The sequence below is a fragment of the Cottoperca gobio genome, chromosome 10, assembly GCF_900634415.1.
Source record: "Cottoperca gobio chromosome 10, fCotGob3.1, whole genome shotgun sequence".
NCBI classification, from domain to species: domain Eukaryota; kingdom Metazoa; phylum Chordata; class Actinopteri; order Perciformes; family Bovichtidae; genus Cottoperca; species Cottoperca gobio.
In genome coordinates, this window is record NC_041364.1 from 4,898,114 (window position 1) to 4,918,369 (window position 20,256).

The window sequence follows — 20,256 nt, forward strand, 5'->3', positions numbered from 1 at the left end:
TGAATCTTAATCGTCTAATTGTTGTGCCTTTTTAGGTTTTGCCATTTAAAGAAGTGACTTGGCTGTTTCAGGGGATGCTTCATGTATACGCAGATTACCTTTTTTTAGACTGATCATTATCACGTTCTATATAAATAGACCTGATCTCCTGGCATTGCAGGTATCACACATTGACATCACCAAGTATTGCTAAAAGACGAATGATTGAGTTAGACTGCAAAAAGCTCACAATTCTCTCACTCTGGAAACACTTGCATCGTCCCTCAGTTTTATTGTGCTGCATGCCTGGATTTGTATTGATCATCTCTTGCCTTACATGCTTTGTAAATAATTTGTAAACAACAGAAACTTCAGGATGATGGTCACAGGTAATATACTATTACTTTTAGTTTCCACTAAAATGGTTTAATTTATCCGATCTGTTCTTATTACTTCAAGGACAAGTAATCACTGCTAATTAAGATACATTTAGGATTGTTTACAATCTATACATTATGCATATTATCAGATTGTGTCCCTCAGCTACACAGGCTGGATCAACCTTTATCCAGTCTATGGAATCAACGTGTACTTGTGTGTATCTTGTTGCGCATGCGTCATGTAGAGTACCAGATGGTCCAATCAAAGATGCTCTGACCCAATCAGCTATTTTAACACACGCCAAAAAAGTGTGTGAATTCCAGAAGATGGCGACCGCTCTGGTGGTGAGTGTAATGCAACACACTGGTAGTAAACTCACTCCGTTTGGGCTTCAACTCCTCAAGCTACACTTTTCCACGGTTGAAACCCCAATGATAACAGACAACGACGGTTTTGAGACCGTCAGCCTCTGTAATTCCTTAAACTTCCTGTTAATAACGTTAACTTTCGACGGGTAACATAACTTGCTAGCCAAACGACATTCAATTAGCAGCACTGTAGATTAAAACCGACGCTAACGTCCGTTTGTATTTATCACAACAACGCACGCACGCGACGCTACCGTTACCCAGTCAACCGTCAGAAACTTCGACAGACAGCCAGCTAACCGTTAGAACCGGGAAATATGAACAAATGTTTGAATAAGAAAACATTTTAGCTCAATTATAGCTATAATTTAGGGGTTGGGAAGATCCCCGGAACGCCTAATATACGACCTAAAACTAGCAAGAAATGCTACCTTTTGTGAAGACGGTTTCCACTCTACAGGTAAAAGTAAATGAATAAAGTTTGGTTTGATTTGTATTTAAGTATTATGAACTTAAGTCTTGCTTCTAAGGTCGTTGGAGGAATTATATGTCAAATACAATAAATTAATTTAATTTTGTGCAGGACGTTAGTTGCCAAAACCATCAATTCAAAAGCAGGCATGAGACTGGTTAAATAGTTTAATATTAATCTGATAGACATTATCAATTTAAATGTCACTTTATTATTTAAAGAATACATTTAATTTGGTCTGATGTGATTGAAAATACACAGCAGCAGTGAAGGAATCAAGGTAAAACAGAGAAGCTATAATAGTAATAATACTAAACTACCTACTTGTCCTCTAAATAAAAATGTTCATAGTCTACAATCTACTTTCATGCACATCCCTTACACACTCTTAAAGTATCACAGCTATGACCATAACAATAATAAAATAAAATAAAAGATGGTGGCTAATTACAGACGGTGTAACAGTACCGGTAACTTTCATCACAGATTACACATGAGAAACATGACCGTTCAAATAACCCTCAACATTTAGACATTTGTTTGAAAGTATTTTTGAATAACTTTATTATTTTTTGTTTCCTAGTTGTCAACTTCAGTCCCTGGTAATCCTGGAAATGAAACATGTGAAACAACCATTCAAAAGATTCTGAGTCCTGAGTCCTACATCAAGCATCCATTACAAAACAAGTAAGACCCACAGCTCTCTTCTCCCTTTTTCACAACAGCGTCAAGCAGCTTTATCTCTCCTCAATATTGAGGGTTTTTTTTTAGGAAATGTGTGAACATCTTCCAGTGAAACAAATTGTTAATGAGCAACAACACTGATGAAAGATAGACATGCAGGTTGTCTGTAGTAACTCTCATTTGATTTGCAGATGGGCTCTTTGGTTTTTCAAGAACGACAAAAGCAAAACCTGGCAAGCCAACCTTCGTCTCATCTCAAAATTTGACACGGTGGAAGACTTCTGGGCGTGAGTATATTTTTGCTTTTAATGACTGCACTAAAAGCTGTAGAATTGCACATAATCAGGCGTATTCATAATAAAATGTGTTGCAAATTTGGTTCCACTATTTTGGAGAGGGAAATTAAATGTACTATCCTGGATTGGCTGATATTGGAGACAATATTAATCATCTTAATTTAGTTACCCATGTCCCTCCACTAAAAAGCAATGTAATGTTTTGGAAATAACTTAGTTTTTTGATTTTGCTGTACCCTTAACATCTGTGCCAGTTTATATTCTGTAATCATTTGATCAGTTGTTGGTAATGAGAGAAGTTTACTGCACCATGTTTTCGGCTCTGACCAAAGGTTTTCTGTTTTCTGAACATTAAATATCCTCCTTCTTTCCAGATTATACAATCACATTCAGCTATCAAGTAACTTGATGTCTGGCTGTGACTACTCTCTGTTTAAGGTCAGAGTGCTTTTTATATACCTACTCAAAACTGAATTGTTTTTGCTTCCATTGTTAAGGATATATTTGAGTTTATTCAAGGTAACTGGAAAGGGTTACAGCGTCAGTTTGTATCTAGGGATGTAGTTCAGGTGCACTTGTTCAGAACCAAAAAGAAGAGCAATTTTCTTTTGGTATATTGTAATTCTGGTCTATTTAGAGCACGCACTTGCAAAGGAACCAAGAGAGTATTAAACATGAAGTCGCATAGCCTGATGGGTAATTCATTTATTTGAGTTTTGCTGACTTGCGACCCTTCATCATCAGTGATGCATGTACCCATTCATCAGCTGGTGGGAATCAACAGCGTATTCCAGTTAATAGCACTTTGTCTTGTTCTGGTGGCCACAAAGAGCTTGTGAATAAAAGAGTTTGTTATGAGCATCAGTCAAGACTGAATCTCATCTGTTTTAAGTAATGTTGGAACATTAGTGAGAAACAGGAAAGTGGCATCTTGTACAAACCCATTGTGTGTGTGTGTGTGTGTGTGGGGGGGGGGGGGGGGGATTATTGGCTCAGATGAGGGTTGTTGCTACTTACTAATTTTACTAATTGTTAATGAGGAATTGCCGCAATATGGTGTTGGAAAATGATTGCCTGTACATGCTGGCATGGTTATCAAAGGTTGATGATTAGTAGATGCATCGTGTTGTTTAGTTCAGCTTTTGAAATCATACAAGAGTACATCTAGGCTGTTCTCAAAAAACTAAAGAAAACAAACACTTATTATTCTATTGAGGCGCTGGCACACTCATAACTCTGATGCAGAGGATCTCAGTCTTTTTATTTTGATTCTTACAATCAGCATTTTGTACATATTGCCTGACTCGGGGTCTGTGATTCATTCTCAACACAGACTGTCCAAAGTTAGCCTAGAAGTATCCTGACGGAGCCCACTCTATCAGGAAGTGTCGCTATGTTTGTTTGGCACATCGTGTTATTGGCAGCGTAACTGATAAATTAGCCACAGAGTGCTAAATGCAAACCAAACAAGTTAGGTGTTCACACTTCCTAATTCATCACACCCGACTTAGCGGAGCACACTGATCTTGGTGAATAACTTTATCCGGTGCTTCTTTTGACTTTAGCACATCATTGATGGTTGCCCCTCTTAAGATGTAGTTGCATTGTGATATTTACAGTGTTGTGAGCTTTGACCTCTATGTGGATGCAGGATGGGATTGAGCCCATGTGGGAGGACGGACGCAACCGACGAGGTGGCCGCTGGCTGATAACTCTGTCCAAGCAGCAGCGTAGAGCAGACCTGGATCGGTTCTGGTTGGAGACGGTACGTTCAGTCCTGCCGAGTATTAGTTAGTTTATTAGTTGTATCTGTAAAAGACATTTTGTCACATTTCAGCTGGAGAAACACAGTTTGTAAAACAAATAATGAATGTCTACTGAATTTCATTTTGTTGCTGTGTTCAGGTATAGACAATAGTATAGAACGGAGCCCTCGTTAATGTTATTAGTAATGTGTATTTTCTACTGTGAAAAGTCAAAATGTCTGATTTACATTTGGAAACAAATGTATTTTTCTCCCCTTCAGCTCTTGTGTCTTGTGGGTGAAGCGTTTGATGACCACAGTGACGATGTGTGCGGAGCCGTCATCAACGTCCGAGCCAAAGGAGATAAAATGGCAATATGGACCACAGACTACGAAAACAAAGATGCCATCACACACATAGGGTGACCTTAAAATGCTGCACTAATTGATGACAAATCTTTAAGATGTCAAAGAGAAAATCAACAATTCATTCAGTCTTAGTAAAGCGAATATCATCTGTAGACTTGGCAAGTATTCTAACCCCATTAGTTTACTCACTAGTGCAGTGGTAGATGGTGGACAGGAAACCCCCAGTATCATGCATCAGCTTTTCAGACCTGTGGAAAGAAATCCCTCTGGGACCAAATATGTTAATGATGCAGCATCATTTGGCCAGCCTCAGCAAAGTATAGTTTTCCACACCAGGGTACAGTCACATTGACATTAGCAAGGAATATGTATATTATAGAAATGTTTTTGTGTATATTTTCTAATATGTGGTGTTTTTTTGTGCTTCTTCTTTTTTAGGCGTGTGTATAAAGACAGATTAGGCGTTCCACCAAAGGTGATCATCGGGTACCAGTCTCATGCAGACACGGCCACAAAGAGCGGCTCCACAACCAAGAACAAGTTTGTTGCTTGAGAACTGTTAACCAGAATCATCAACCATCCCCTTTTCTGTTGCCACCATAGAGTTTCCATGAATGTAACGGAAATGTTTGCAAACTAAACAAACATTTGAAGTGGATATACAATTGCTTATTTTCTGTTTTCCTATATGTTGCCACTTTAGCAAAGATTTTGTTTATGTTGAGTCTGTGCAGTTAAAATGTAGCACTACCGTGTGAAGGTTGTTGTTTTTGTGGTGGTGGGCTGAAGATGAGTAAAAAATGTTTTGATGCCCAGATGCAATTGAATATTTGGAGAGAATTAATTTAATTTATCCTCCCTTTAGTGTCATTTACTTGATATTAAAGGCATAAAAAAGTTCTACTTAAGTACAAACTGTAGCTCTTTTAGTACTGTGCAGTCTTTCAGTTTGACAAATTTATTTAAAAGTCACTTTATGCTGATGTTGATAATAGGAGATATTAGTTTGTACTGTTTGGTTTCTTGGCAAGCATCTTGTGCAATATGTGTCATGGGAGGAGTTGCAATTTAGATGTCAACAATTGTGAAGAGCAGGGAACATGTATAAAGATACTCATGGTGTTTCATAAAGAGTCGAGTTGACTTGTTTACCACTCGAAAGGTAAACATGTCAAACCAAATTTGAGCAGATTCATCACTTGATATGTGAGACATTCATACCTGAGCTCTTTATATACTTCTTCTCTTATACACAAATGTTCCAGAGCACAGAAGGATGTCAGTGATAAACAGCATTTTGTATCTCAGTATGTCTTTAATGAGGATATTTTCCAAATATACATATTGTTGGGTATGTTTTATTTTCTTGTAAGTGCACAGGCCAGTACAGTGTGCAATGTTCAGTTAGCTACTGCGTTGATGACGTTTACATAGTATATTTATTTCCACTCCAGATTTTATTTTGTATGTGGCATAAGTGCAAATGTCATGTTTTGGAGGGATTGAACTGTGCCTTGGATGTTACACCCTGTCCCATATTTCTCAGCAGTAAATGTACAAAGGAGTGATGTAAATAAACATGTACAGTGAAGCGAGTTCTGTTAAAACAAGGTGTTATAATTATGAACTGGTCATTTTTAATGAGTAATGGAAAGCTAATTGTCTGTTCTGAATGTCCTATAATGCAATTTTGGGAACCTAATTTGGAATAGTATTTAATCATCTTGTATACATACACAACTGAGTAATCTAATCTGCTTCAGGATATTTCAGTCATTGGCATTAACAAGCAGACAGAAATGACTGAAAGCTGAACACACGACACCTGAACGCTGTGTGTGTGTGTGTGTGTGTGTGTGTGTGTGTGTGCTAATAACAGACTGCTCAGCAATTTATAATATGTAACGGCATCTGTAAGTCACTCTCCGTCACTCTTTTAACACTCCCCCTTAACTCATGTTGAGTGATGCACGGTTGCCATGGTCTGCATTAATCGCATGTTTTCTTGACGCTGTTTGAAAAGATGATCATAAAGTCGTCGTCCCCCCCCCCACACACTATTTATCTTCTCCTTGTTACACTGACAGTGTTTGTTAGGTTCGTATCAGATGTTCTAGTTGCTGCTGAACTCATTATGGTAGATAAAAGGATTCCTGTAGTAGCTGCAGTAATTTATGTCTCAGTCGGTCTTCACCTTTATTAGGCTATACAAATTGCAGTTGGATTTAAGGGGGTTTAAGTAATGACATACATTGACTACTTACTTGAGGACTGACGGTAACACAGCCCCTCCTTTGTAACAAGCCTCCATGTGATCGACAACTAAAGGAAATAAGAGATCCGCAGATGAACCAAGAGGTTGTAAGGTTAAGGGTTTACCTCGCGACACAAATCACGAGTAGCCTTTGTTGAAAGACTTTGTTTAGTTGTGTTGCTGATGGTAAAACAATCTAACCGTGTGTATTTGGAGCGCAGTAAACTTCGCCTGGTGGATTTATTTTGGCTGGTATTTTTATTCTCTTTGTAGCTGTAACACAAGATAAGTCATTTAACTCGCAGTACTGTAAATCCTTCAGGCCTCGGATGTTTTCAGATGCCCTCCTGGTACAGGTCAGTGAGATTATTTGTCCATTTATTGAATGGAAGTGTGTGTGTGTGTGTTACATAAAGCAATTATGTGTCAGTTTTATAGTCCCTCTAGATGAGTACAAAATGTGATAAAATATGTTAATGTAATTAACTGTCTGATAATGTAATAACATCTTCTGATGGATAATTTAATTATTTCCCTCCATTATATAATAGCTTATACAATAATACATTTCAGTTACTGCATCAAGGAGATGTAAAAGCAGATGCAAATTGTTTTACATTCTGAGTAATGACTACATTATCTTGTCTTATTTCACCATGCACAAGCATATTTCTTCTGCCTGCCATTTCAAAGTCTTAAATAAGACGACGATGCAGACTGATCACAATCATCTATTGGCAGCGCCTTTACGTATCGATTTATGCAAAAGTCTTTTTTCTTTCCTCTCTTGGCCCCTTCTCACTGATTAGCACCTTTTAGTGGTAATCTGACATGTGAGTTGTGTGGATTTGATGACCCTGATGTCCTGACAGATGGAGGTGCTAACCTGAGCTGACACCTGTAATTGGCTGAGGCAACATAAATGTGCTCCTTCTCTTTAAATTGCACAAGATAAGCAGAAGCAAGAGAGAAACAGTCCTCATGCAGCTGAGTTGAGGCCCATGCACACTCTAGCTAAGGCCTACTTTACATTTGGGCTTTTAGCCAGAGGTAGAAGTGTTATTAAGACTCTTTACTTAAGTAAAATTTCAATGTCCATTAAAATTATACTAAAGTAAAATGCGATAATCTTTGTATTAAGAATAAACTCCCACTCAGATTGTTACATTATGAATTCATTAATATGTAAGCAGCTTGTTAGTGTTGCAGCTGGTCCAGGTGGGTAAAAGTAGAGCAGTACAAGGTCTCAGTACATAAAGATGAGGACTGGGAGAACACATTTGTCACTTTCCACTTAGCTTTTAGCTAATTCTGCCTTTAAGTGGCACTAACGTGGCTATTAAGTTTGACTTACAGCGAGGAGGCTTCGGTTCACTGCCCATCTTATCAAAGAAGCTTTAATGCTGCACTATCTATACACTAACCCATATCTATAACCTCTCCGAGTCAAGCTGTTGTGGTCCTCACTCTAATGGACACTATCACTATTTGATCAGCTGATTAGTTTAACATTGTGCAGTTGGAATTACACACGAACATGAATCCATGATTGTTGAACATCTTATTCCAAAACCGTGGGCATCATCAAGCTGCAACAAAAGCCTCCACCTTTTGGTTTCAGAGTTTCCACAACATTGGGACAAAAGAAAGGAGGTTTCTTCTGTTCACCTGTATGTCTGAAGCTTCTAGGTGTGTGTGTGTCTGTGCACGCCCAGGTGACCCAAATCAAACACACCCGTGACGACTTCACAGGTGCACGCTGAGTGCGGCTAACATGCTAAACTGCTGATTGGTCCAGAGAGGTGTGAGAGGCCTTTTCTGCTGTTTTTGACTTTTATTCTCTGTCACAGTTGTAACTTCAGAGTCTTTTTCAGCTCTACTGTTAAATATCTGAAAACTTTGAGGAGCGCAGAGGCTGAGTGGACTGGTTCCGGATTGGGATGAATTTGAGGAGATTGTGGAGGATTTCGCTGTGCAAACGATTTGCTGGAAGCCCTTCAGACAAGGGAGTACAATAACACACACATTGTGATGGTTGTAACTCTCCCGAGGAGCGTGGTCTCTCTGTGTGTGTGTGTGTGTGTGTGTGTGTGTGTGTGTGTGTGTGTGTGTGTGTGTGTGTGTGTGTGTGTGTGTGTGTACTTGTGTAAAGACAGCTCGTTATGTGTTTTCGTGGCTGCAGTCCATGAGGAGTTTTCATTGTTCAAACAGTGTGTTGTCTGCTTTGGTGATGTTTTGATCTGCTGTTGATTCAGAAGTGTCATTTTATTTACAGTAGGCCTATGTGGCTTAATAATGCTTGTTGCACCCGCTGAAGTGTCGTAGCTCTTTGTTCATGTTTGTAATACTCTGAGTTTTCCCTCCTTGTCTGGTTTAATTGATAAGGAGTTATGTGCACAGGCTGCACGTGTCTTTAAAGGAATATATTGTTGGACATAAGGGCTGGTAGGATGATGTGTAGTGGACATGTTAATGCATTTAATTGCCTTAATTTAGTATCATTTGTTCTACTTTTTACACGTATTTATTTGTACACAAGTCATTTAACTTGTACTTGAGTAACATTCTTATATTCTCCTCTTTTCTTCATCCCTGCCACAATGACCTTACTGAAGCTGTAACTGATGCTGGGCGGCCTAGCTCACAGTCTGTATATTGAATTCATCCCGAAGATGGTCGAGGTCAGTCGTCTCTGCTGACCACTCCACAATAAACTCAGAAATAAACCTTTTTTCTTTTCGGACTGCAAGCTGTGCATCTATTTAAATATCTCCACTCACCTTTTGTTGCCATAGATAATAAATCATGAAACTGTAGTGCATTCTAGTGTGAGTGTGACTGGTGAACTAAAACGATCCACAGGGAGGCAGTAAAGCTACACACTTGACTAAAGCCTTCAGTCTTTCAATCCTCCTCAAACGTTTTGGTAGAGGGAATTGGGATTCCACTGAGTGTGTCTGTTGCACACGCTTGGGAAAGAAGATATCTGTAAATAGCTGCTGTGTGTCTTATTTATTTATATACCTATCCCACAAACCCACCCACAAAAAAAAAATCCACATTACAATTCCCCCCCTATCGCCTTAGGCAACTGTCAACCTCCTGCTCACCAGCCCCTGTGCTGTGCACAAAAGGGGACGAGGAGAGTCAAGCCGTGCACCCTGCACTTGACTGATGTTTTTGTACCACCTCCTATGCACAAGTGCAGGAGTTTGAAACCCAGTGACATGACACCGCTTTGGACTAGGCTGCGGCAAAAGAGGTTGTAGATAGTTCTTTGCATCTGCAGGAGGTGCTGATTCCCCCTGTGCTTCGCGACAGACGTGTCACTTAACTATTTCTCGTTCGCAATGCCGTACCAGCAGCTGCCTCTGAGGAGTCTTAGGATAGGCTCAGTAGTAGGCTATTATCCATGGGGCTGACCGTGTCCTCCAGTCAATGATGTTGTCATCTTTCCGTCTGCACTACAGGAAGGAATCCGATAATTTAGTAGTAGGGGGGCTTTATATCATACATGTTTACATGGACATGGATTACCGATATTTGTCAGTGTCACGCAATATTTTGATAACGTCTTTATGGTTCGATTATTCACTCATACGTACGTTTACATCCGCATAATAATCAGTCTGCTACTTGGCAGTCCACAGCACCATATTAGGGTAACACAACATCTGTGTTATGGTCCCAAACAATCTGAATTACATGCCAATACACTGAAAATATAAGATATAATATTTTCATATTCAGGATTTTAATTGAGAAAGGATTCTGCCTTTTTTTAGTGTGCATATCAAGACACTCATATCTGGCATCCTTTACCTGAGACAGTTGGCTCAGCAGCATGGAGGATTGCTTTGCATAATAACAGAGAAAAAGCCAGTTGACTTTATTGGTATTACTGAAGACATCTCAATTTCTAAACTCTACTTGGCATAACACACATTTGTGAGTTTTAGTTTTTGTTTCCAAACAGAATTCATGGCTTGTTGTAGTATCTCTTTTTGCTGTCACTGTGAATTGATTTTGGTATATAAAAAAAAAAACAAAAAGCTAATTTGAAACGCTGTTTTAAAAGCCTGTGAATCTGGCCTGAAATGTTTATCCTGCTTTAATCTTTACTGATGTGCCCTGTTCTGTAAACCACTTTGTGACAGACTTGTTTGATAGAGAAGGCTTTGCAAATAAATTGAACTTTTCTCGACTCATTGGAAATGGAAAGGCTGTAGGGACTAAAAGCATCCAACAGTGGGATATGTAGCTCATATTTACACTCATAATTGCTTCAAACTGAGCCGTGTTCAAGTACGCAGAAGGCATTTTATTACCCAAACAACGCTCCGCTTCTGGTACTGCTGTCAGTATCGTCCATGTCTAATGCACTGAGATCAACCCAAATCATTCAAGCCCTTATCAATATTGCACTTCATTGTTACTTTTGTCTAGGAGGGAATGTCTACCTCAACATTTTGTTAGTTTTTTCCTTTTGTGTATCGCCAGTAAGTAAATCAACCGTTAATCACAGAGCTAGAAACTATAATGTGTGAAATGGGGTAAAAATAGACACGTTCTTTCTCAGATATTTCCGTGTGCTGTAAAATGGCAAACGCTAATATGTCTTTAATCCAGAGACGAGCAGAGTGTTAGTGTCTGCGCCCTGCACCACAAAGGACCGTGTTTATCTGTGTTTGCAAAATGGCATTGCTCAATGAAGTGAGCAACCACTGTAAGCTAATCTATATAGCAGTTCACTGAGTTTTAGTGTGCGAGTACAGTAAGCTTGTCCTCAATGGCCGCTCTTCTATGTAGATGTAATTTACACGCGGACAGCTGCTCCTGGGCCTACGCTGCTGTCACAGACCAACAACAGCTGCAATTAAGTGCAATTAAGTTTCTTTTGTCTTTCTTGTTCTTGGATGTGATTATGAGATTAATGTTAATGGAAATCTGTTCAAAAAGGAAGATTAAAAACTGCATGGGCGTGGCAAACTGATGCAAGTTAGAATACAATGCATCCTAATGTTGAGCTTTATATCTCATTCCTCTACATGGTTCATCACAGGAATGAAACTACACACCTCCAGTGAGGTCGACTGGATTCAGAATACCTGCCTCTATAAGTAGGCTATTCTTTGTTTGGAGAACTGGTTTATTGTTCATGCATGCTGCCTGCACAGGCACTTCAAATGCATTTATATAGAGAGCTGGCCAAGAATGCAGCATCATAATCAGTAGGAAATCAGAAAAATAAAACCTCATGCTACAACCTACATGACAAAAGGAAAATATATTGCATACTGGGGAAGTGCAAAGTAAAGCATATGAGTCAGCCTTCAAAACGTCAGCAGTCTATAAGCAGCCCAGAGCCATCCTCTATATCTTGGTTACAAACAAAGCTTATAAAGAGTTTCTTTATTTAGCCCGCCTCTAAATCCTTTTCTTTTGCAGTACACCAAATGTGTTCCACAAAATGTGTGTTTTTGTTTTGGTCAGTTTTGTACTTTGCATTTTGTCATCATGGAATTATAGAATGAAATGTGATGGCACTGATTTGGGTATGCCTGCTGGAAAAGAGCCATTTGTAATAAGCCTCCCTCAGCCAGAAATTAACAGTAACACCATCTGATTAGTCTCCGAGGGAAGGAAGGAATGAGACTATGTAAAACAGGTTTAAAAAAAAATAGTTGGGAAAACAAACATCCTCAGGTCTTTATTATACAAGAGGAGAGATTCTTCCATATTCCAAGCATTGTTTCCACCCATGCTGATTTGTCCTTGAGCAAGACGATGAACTCCTGGCAGCTTTGTGCTCTGCCCATCATGAGGCGGCAATGCGTACGCGTGTAACATAGTAGCTGTAGAAAAGCAGCTTGTTCCCCGTGTCCAGTTTTTAGTACAAATGTTCAGTTTCGGGCAGGACAAAGATCCCCTGGCAGTTACTTAGGAGGGGGAAGCTCATTTAACTGTCGGTTCAGCAGTAATCACCGATTCCACCGCTCCAGAATCCGGTCTATGTTAAATCTACTCCCCAAAGCATCGTGGGTATCATCCATCTCCGACCCGGCTTCCCTAGGAAAAGTTGGGTGTTTTGACCCCAGTTTAAAAAAAAATAAAAATCTGCAACACATCTACACCAGGTGATTTTGGGGCAGAATGAGCTGCTGATATATGCTTCTTATGCAGAGTTTGATCTTGACTCTTGAGGTCAACTCATCATGCGTAAATGGCGTTTCCCTGGCAACACATTCTATATGAGAAACGCTGATGAAAGCAGTGAAGTGGAGATCTCTTATCTAGAAAACCATTCACTGGCTGCAAGAGCTGATGATTATTATCTCACAGGAGTACTATTTTAGAATATAGAACACAATTGACATATGAAGTGATGTAATTCAAAGCACACACACACACACACACAGACACGTTCATCCGAGGGGGCGGTTGTAGCAACATATAGGGAGTAAATAAAGGGGAATCAAACATCCACTTGCTGTCCCTGATCATTTTATGAAGCAGATTCGTTATCCTGAAAGGAACGGACACTCTCACAATTGAAGGCAGCAAACCTCACACCTTGTTTGTAAAGAAAGGTTCCTCAGACATCAACCTCCACTGCTGCTTTTAGTAGAAAGGCAAGAAGTCTATAAAAAAAAAAAGAAAAAACCCGAAAAAGTGTTTGTACTCTGATGCATACGGTCCCACCGCAGTGGCTCTTTGCGTTCTGCTCTAAATATTCAGGCCACATCAGATATTGATATGCCATTACGTTTTTGCAATTGCATTTTTGTGATGGATAACAGAGGCCAAACATTGTTTGTGCAAACAAACAGCGACTCGCTCACCCATCCTGTTCTCGGGGACGGAGGTTAATGCAACAAAATCCTGCATGTTCGACATTTGTAACTATACAAAACTGCTGCTAATCCAAGTCTCTGGGGTTTAGTGGAGTGTGTGTGTGTGTGTGTGTGTGTGTGTGTGTGTGTGTGTGCATCGATTTGTTAGCTGTGTAATCCTCGATTGTGACAATGGTCAGTGAGATTAGGAGCTAGAGCCACAGTGTTGGCCCTTTTAGGCGGGTAATGGGCAAAAAAGCGTGTTAATTGCCCTTGACTGTTGAAAGTAAATTAATTATTGATCGCTCTCTCGACTCCTCTTCTGTACTTACATACCCTTACAAATCCTTTTATCTTCGGCACGAAGTAAGAACATTTCCTCTTTTCCTATCATTATGCAGGCTGGTGAGCAGGAGGACCACTAGCCAACCTTTTTGAACCAATGCCTTCCTGTGTTTTTTTTCTTCTTCCTCGTCGTGTGCTGAAAAGTCAGCGTGTCAGAAAATCTCACCTCAATAAGATGCTTTATCTTCTGTTATCTCTCCCTCACTTCTCGTGTATGGTGTCTTCTTCACGCTCTTGCCGTTTCCTACACACACACACACACACACACACTTATATATGCACACATACTACACGCGTGTTCTCTCGCTCCCACACCCACAGCTGTTACGAATAAATAAGAGAGCAGATGAATAAAAACCGAGGTTGAGGTCTAAAGGCTGTGTCGTAAATTGATGACAGTGAATGTAAAGGCGTGGAAGCAGCACAGACAACAGCATCATTATTCTGCCCATTGATTTTCTTCCTCTGGTGCTAAAAGGAAAAAGCCACCTTGTATTTGAAATGAGATATAAACAAAGTCCAACATGATATAACTGCATATATCTTTTTCTGCAGCCACGGATGTCAAAATCCTTTCCGATTTAAAGCTTCAGCATTAAAAGAGGTGTGTGTGTGTGTGTGTGTGTGTGTGTGTGTGTGTGTGTGTGTGTGTGTGTGTGTGCACATCATGTTATAGTGTAGCCTATATGTGTTTGAGAGAGTGACGGATGCCTTGTATTGCTATCTTCTTGTCTGATGCTATATTTCTGTGGACAGTGACAGTAATAGTTGCTGTTCTTAAACTCTTACCACTATACGGGGAAAGAGGACACGTCTTAAAGGAATTAGTTCCACATTTTAGGAAACATGCTTACTCACCTGTTCATGAAGCTAAAGCCAGGAGGGAGTTTGTTTAGCTTAGCATGAAGACTCTTTCTTGTCTAGTTACTATTGCACGGTGACTTCCTGGTTGTTTTACATTAATAAATGAAGCAGATGTCAGTACAGTGCACAGCCACACACTACTTGCATGAGATCTAATCAAGTACAGTAAGTGCAAACGTTTGGGTGTGGGGGTGTGAAGGGTGTTTAAAGTGGCTAGCATAATCAGCATGATCGTTAACAGCTGTTGGATTTTAACATACTGACATTTAGCATGTTAACATGTAAGGATAATAATGACATGCTAATTGACAATCATTTGATATTAGAAAACTGATGATTAGCATATTGGCATACTTATGTTGGTAGCTTAGACTGGTCATCAAAATGTTTTCCACAGATTTGTAATAAGAGTTTCTGCTTTCGGATTTATGGCGTCGCTTCAAGTGATTGTATTACTTATTTCTTTAAAGCCACGAGATGTAGGATTTGATACTTTCTTTCCTTTTGCACCATCTGGTAGTACTATTAAAGAAAGACAAAATGTACAGAGCTATATTTATTCATTGCAAAATGATGTGTCGTGAAAGACTCTTTGTAGTCCGAGATTCTCAGACAGCCAACGTCTGCTGCTGTTGCTATCCAAGATATAGCTGTATGTGAAGTCATGTGATGTATGTCTGCATCCCAAACAATAAACTGGACCCAGAAATGCAGCAGCGGTTGCTTTACGTGTGTCCTCTCGCACTATAACTGATGTGTTTTACATGAAGCTAGAGGCTACCTGAATTTGTGTTCTTGCATGACTTTGATAATAATTTACTGTGTGCTGCACCACTAATGTCATGACTGAAAATTCAAATCATATTCATTGCATTGGGTGAGTTGAGCTTCTCGCACTGTGACATCTTTATCATACGAGGACCTTGAGTCCTTCTGTCGCATTTCTGCGATGATAATTGAGAGAGCGATTTAGACAGATCTCAGGCTTTTGTGTGTCCTCGGTGTTGGCAGGGGGGTGTTCATCTCTTTGAGGCTGGGATCTTTATGGTGATCTAATCTCTTGCATTTAAGCTTTTGGTCAGTTGAATTATATCCTTTCAGTTTCTGAACAAGAAAGCAATTTCTTTTTGGCTGAGGTTTATTCACTGGACCATTTCAGGGACTTGCCTTGAAGAAAGTTAGCGGCAGAAAGTTATCTATGTAATGACCACATTAATTCTACTTCACTTATATATAAGTTAAATTGATTTTAATACCTTTTTTTTTCTTTTTTTGAAAATAGGTGCGAACAAAGCATTAAATATGCGCACATAATCATAAAGGAGGGGATAAGCTAAAGGGAAAGAGATGTGGAAAATAAAGCCGGACTCTACAAACCACCCGGATATTATTCTGCACTCGTGAAGAAGCACAATCTAATTTAATTGAAGACATGCTTTGACATGTTTTTTCATTCTGAGGTGGCACACAGTAGGCCCGGTGTTGATCAGACATTTGTCAATGTGTACATGGCTCATGGTCTTCTCTCCCATTGATCTAGCCTACCAATATACGGTACATACAACATACTGTAGAAAGACACATGCTGGTAGGAGGTTAACATCCCTTGCTGGGATTCAATGACATTTGTCCCCTAAATCCTGTTGTTCCACGGAAGTTTGTTTGGGTAAAAGGTTTCCTGTGTCATTCATTCCTTTTCCATTACATGACCCATGAATGATTCAGGAGTAACTGTGTTTGTTGCAAATAGTCATTCATTTTTTATAGCAGCTTTATCTTGAAAACCCTCTCCTTTCCTAAACCACCCTGCTGGATCGCGGTTGGATTTTCATCACTGGTGGATGAAGTGCCACCCAGGCATTTTTTCCCTGACCTGCCCAGATGCATGAATTCATAAATTGTGCATGTGGTACTGATGGACTCCCTTGTTTTTTCTGATGACATTTCCATACACTGCTCACTGTGCAAAATGTCATTTTGGGCTCACAAGCATTGCACCATTGCATCTTGTGGTGATACTGTAAGTGTTTCAAAACCGCACGAAACAAAGTTCTGCACTGTTTCGCATATGCTCTGCACTAAGGCATGATTTATTTTTTGCCCCTGATCCACACAGATGCAAATGCTTTTCAATGGGCGTACAAATGCATGCTCATCACTGTGGCTGTGCGTGGTTACATGCTCTTAGGTGTCTGTTGAGTCAGCCTCATTTGAAGCCACTTCCTGTATCGCTGCTCTGGATAAGTAGCTATTTACTGGATGACCAAAATATTAAATGAGATGAATGCCTTTTATATAACAGGTACTCTGTTAGAAAGAGAGAGAGAGAGAGAGAGAGAGAAACAGAAAAAGTTGAACCTCAGACCCCGAGCTATTAGTCAAGGTATAACACAACCACACATCAACTTTTCATGGCTGTGGCTTATCACAAAATAAACACTATATTGAGTTGAGCTATTTATACTGAAATGAATTGAATTGAATTTTGACCTTAAGAATAGATACAGGTCTGCAGCGTGGCAGATACCTGAGTAAGAGGTGGGATTGGGTGCAATGGGGCAATCCAAAATCTCTCTTGGGGCAGAAAATAAAAAAAAGAGCATGTGTCTGCCGGTGTGTGTGATTGTGTCTAGAGAGAGAGCACCGGTGTACATACAGTATGTGTGTCCCCGGCTGCTGTGATTTCCCACCAGCCTCGAGGGGACAGTCACCTCCTTGACTTTTCTTTACCTCGAGCGAGTGGCAGACTCAACAGCCACCTAAATCTGCTGCTGTGCCAGGTGAGAGTGGCAACCTCATTTAGCTAAATGTTTTTCTTTTTTTCGCCCCCCAGCAGCTACAGCTTGTAAAAAGGAGTTCAAAGGGAAGTTATCTTGTCCTTTCCTCACCACGTCGCCCTCTCTCAATTCAATTCTCTACCCTTCCCTTTCTTTTTCTCCCTTTTTTCTTTCTCTCTACATCTCAAGATTAATAATGCAGCATAACCGACCCCCCCCCCCCCCCGCCACCCCCCTTATTTTATCTTCACCAGATAGTGCTCAGCCAGCACAAGCTAATTTTAGAGGATGACACTGCTGAGTGCTTGCGATAAGCAGCTCACAATGAGCGGGACATTATTTTCTTTCTCTCCCAGGTTCCTGTCCTTCTCAGGTGGAAATCACTGTAAACACAGCGTGTCCCAGATCCCGTAGATTGCAGAATTTGCAGAACATATTTTGCATCATTACCCAAAGTTTTGGAGTTTGCATCTGGCATTCATCTTACGTCTATTTCATCTCTGCTTGTTTAAAGGTGCAGATGTAAGTTGGCACTTATTTACAACAAATACTGTTAGCTGTTTGCTTTTGCAGTGTGCAACAGCCTCTGAGAAAATCATTGATATTGCAAATTCAAAGCTTATTATGCCCCCTTTTTTTTTTAGGAATAACAAGTGCGTTAAGAGGCATATTTTCACCAATTAACAAAGAGGTTGAGTCGATAACAGCAGGGGACTCCAGTTCCTTGCCTTGCACACTAACCCAACTGCTTAGCATTCCATGCTTGGAGCCGATGGTGCAAGTCTTTCTCATATGAAATGTATTATTAATTTTTCAAACCTTCAAAAATATTGACCTCAGTATTTGTCTAACCTAATCATGTTTATTTTATCTCACGCATAGCGTGTAAATCATGCTAAATCAGCTTTAATTACACTCATATGGAATTTGTCTACAGTTTAGGTAGTAGAGATTAGATTCAAGGACAGGATTACTTTATTGCTATCGCCACATTTTAGTTGCCTCCTGCTCTGTGTGTGTATTGCTGTGCTGACATGTGGGCGTCTGCGTGTGTGATCTTATCTGACAAGGGAGATAATTGGAATTTATAGGAGGTAATAGATAACATGGACGTACATCCAGCCAAACTGACAACAACAGGAGCAGCAATATATATATCCTATCACGGTTGTTCATTTTCCATGAGTGGTTTAAAAAGGGAAGTCAGTGGCTGGATGATGCAGTGGAATCTGTCCAACAGACTGAAGCTGCTGCACCTGGGATTTTTACTTCCGTTTTTTACTCTGGTAAACCACATGCATGAGTGCAGGTGGTACTTGTTCGTAACCTGGGGATTTCACTGTATGCAGCAACACATCTTTTTTATTTTTTTAAAGTCTTCTAGGGTCTCGGATGACATTTTAACAGCTGTTATCTGTTCTCTCATGCCTGTAGTTTGTGCTTCTGTAACCTTCTTCCACACCCTCAACCACTGTGCTGATCACACAAGAGAACATGTTCAATTATTGTAAGCAGCACTTTATAATGTGATGCCAAAATAACAGAGAAGAGAAGGATAAAGTCACAGCAGCATTTCAAATGTTTACATCACTGTGACCAGTGGATTCGCTTTTTGGGGCAAATGAATCAAGGCTTATCTTTCATGTTGAATCTAATCTTAGTATTACTTTGACATGCAAATGTGTGCCCTTAACCAATGGCAACACAGTGTTGTCTTTTGAAGGAACGGAGAGCGAGTGATCCTGATTTGTAGCTTCTCATTGTCACGTTGCACGATATGAAGTGAAATGCATCAACCTGGTGCGCTTTGAGAGCAAAGTTAAGAAGGTAGAGCTTTAAAATAACAAAAGTTGTGCTCTGGTAAACATTTAAATCATAAACTCATTGGTTGCATAGCTATGAATGGTGATGACGTCACACCCACAATGTAAAACGAGACGGGGTCAGCGTTTCAAGACGTGTCCGGTGGGTCGCCGACGTCGCCAAATCCAAGCCGACCTAGAGCCGTTTGTAGCACCGCTACGGGAAATGCTGTTCGCCGGGGAGGAGAGGATATGTTTTTTTTTTACAGCTTGACAGTTCATTTGCCGATATTGCACACCTTGCACACATCATGACTATTGCAAATGCGCACGTTGCAGCGTCGATACATCGTGCAGTCGTAGCACATTCCCAGCTCACTAGCATATTGGCCGTTAGCTTGCCAGCGTACCTCTGTGATTATACTGATGATACATTTGGTCACTATAATATAAAGATATGAAATGTTTTTATCTCTACCGTGTGTTCAAACCACCATCAATATCAGTTTCATGTAAGGAGCACATGGGTACCCTTTCAGAAAGCTGTGGCTTAAGTGATTCTTTATCCTTTACATCAGATGTATTGTGTTCAGAGTTATAATCTGTCACTGTGGAAGGATCGAGGAATGTTTGCAGAGACTCTTGTCGTATTCAAATGAATGTTTGACAAATGAGTTTCCCTTGAAGACATATGATACATTATTAGTATTTTATTATAACTAATGATGTGGGTGATCAGGATTATGTAGAGCAGATAAATCATTTCCCTTCCTTTCATTTAGAGAATGACAATTCTCTCAGGCTCTTTACTGGGCATTAGACCGGGGTCAGAGATTATTTCTTTAGTCGATTTTCAAAGGGATATTTTCTACATGGGCCATATTTTCATAGTTCTTGCAATCATGACGATTGATCGTGCCGAAAGTTTCAGTTGAGCTACACCGTTTCTCTCTGCTGAAAGGGCCAAAGTAATTCCCAACAGCTGTAGCCACAAGGCGATTAAAGCACAACCATACACGGCACGTGCTTAATTACCTCTACAGTGGCAGGAAACAATGATAAAAATCTTTTTTTGCTGCATCTATATT

The 20,256-nt window shown here is 40.0% G+C and overlaps 1 protein-coding gene across 1 annotated transcript; it reads left to right on the plus strand.

The window, feature by feature from the left end:
* Positions 1-591: 591 nt before the first annotated feature.
* LOC115014978 (eukaryotic translation initiation factor 4E-1A-like) lies at positions 592-5,888 on the plus strand. The gene is given in 8 exon segments (XM_029442144.1): positions 592-618; positions 621-704; positions 1,784-1,887; positions 2,076-2,171; positions 2,555-2,618; positions 3,832-3,945; positions 4,207-4,346; positions 4,732-5,888. Coding segments are annotated over 8 exon segments (744 nt in total). The 3' UTR covers positions 4,847-5,888.
* The last annotated feature ends 14,368 nt before the right edge of the window (positions 5,889-20,256 follow it).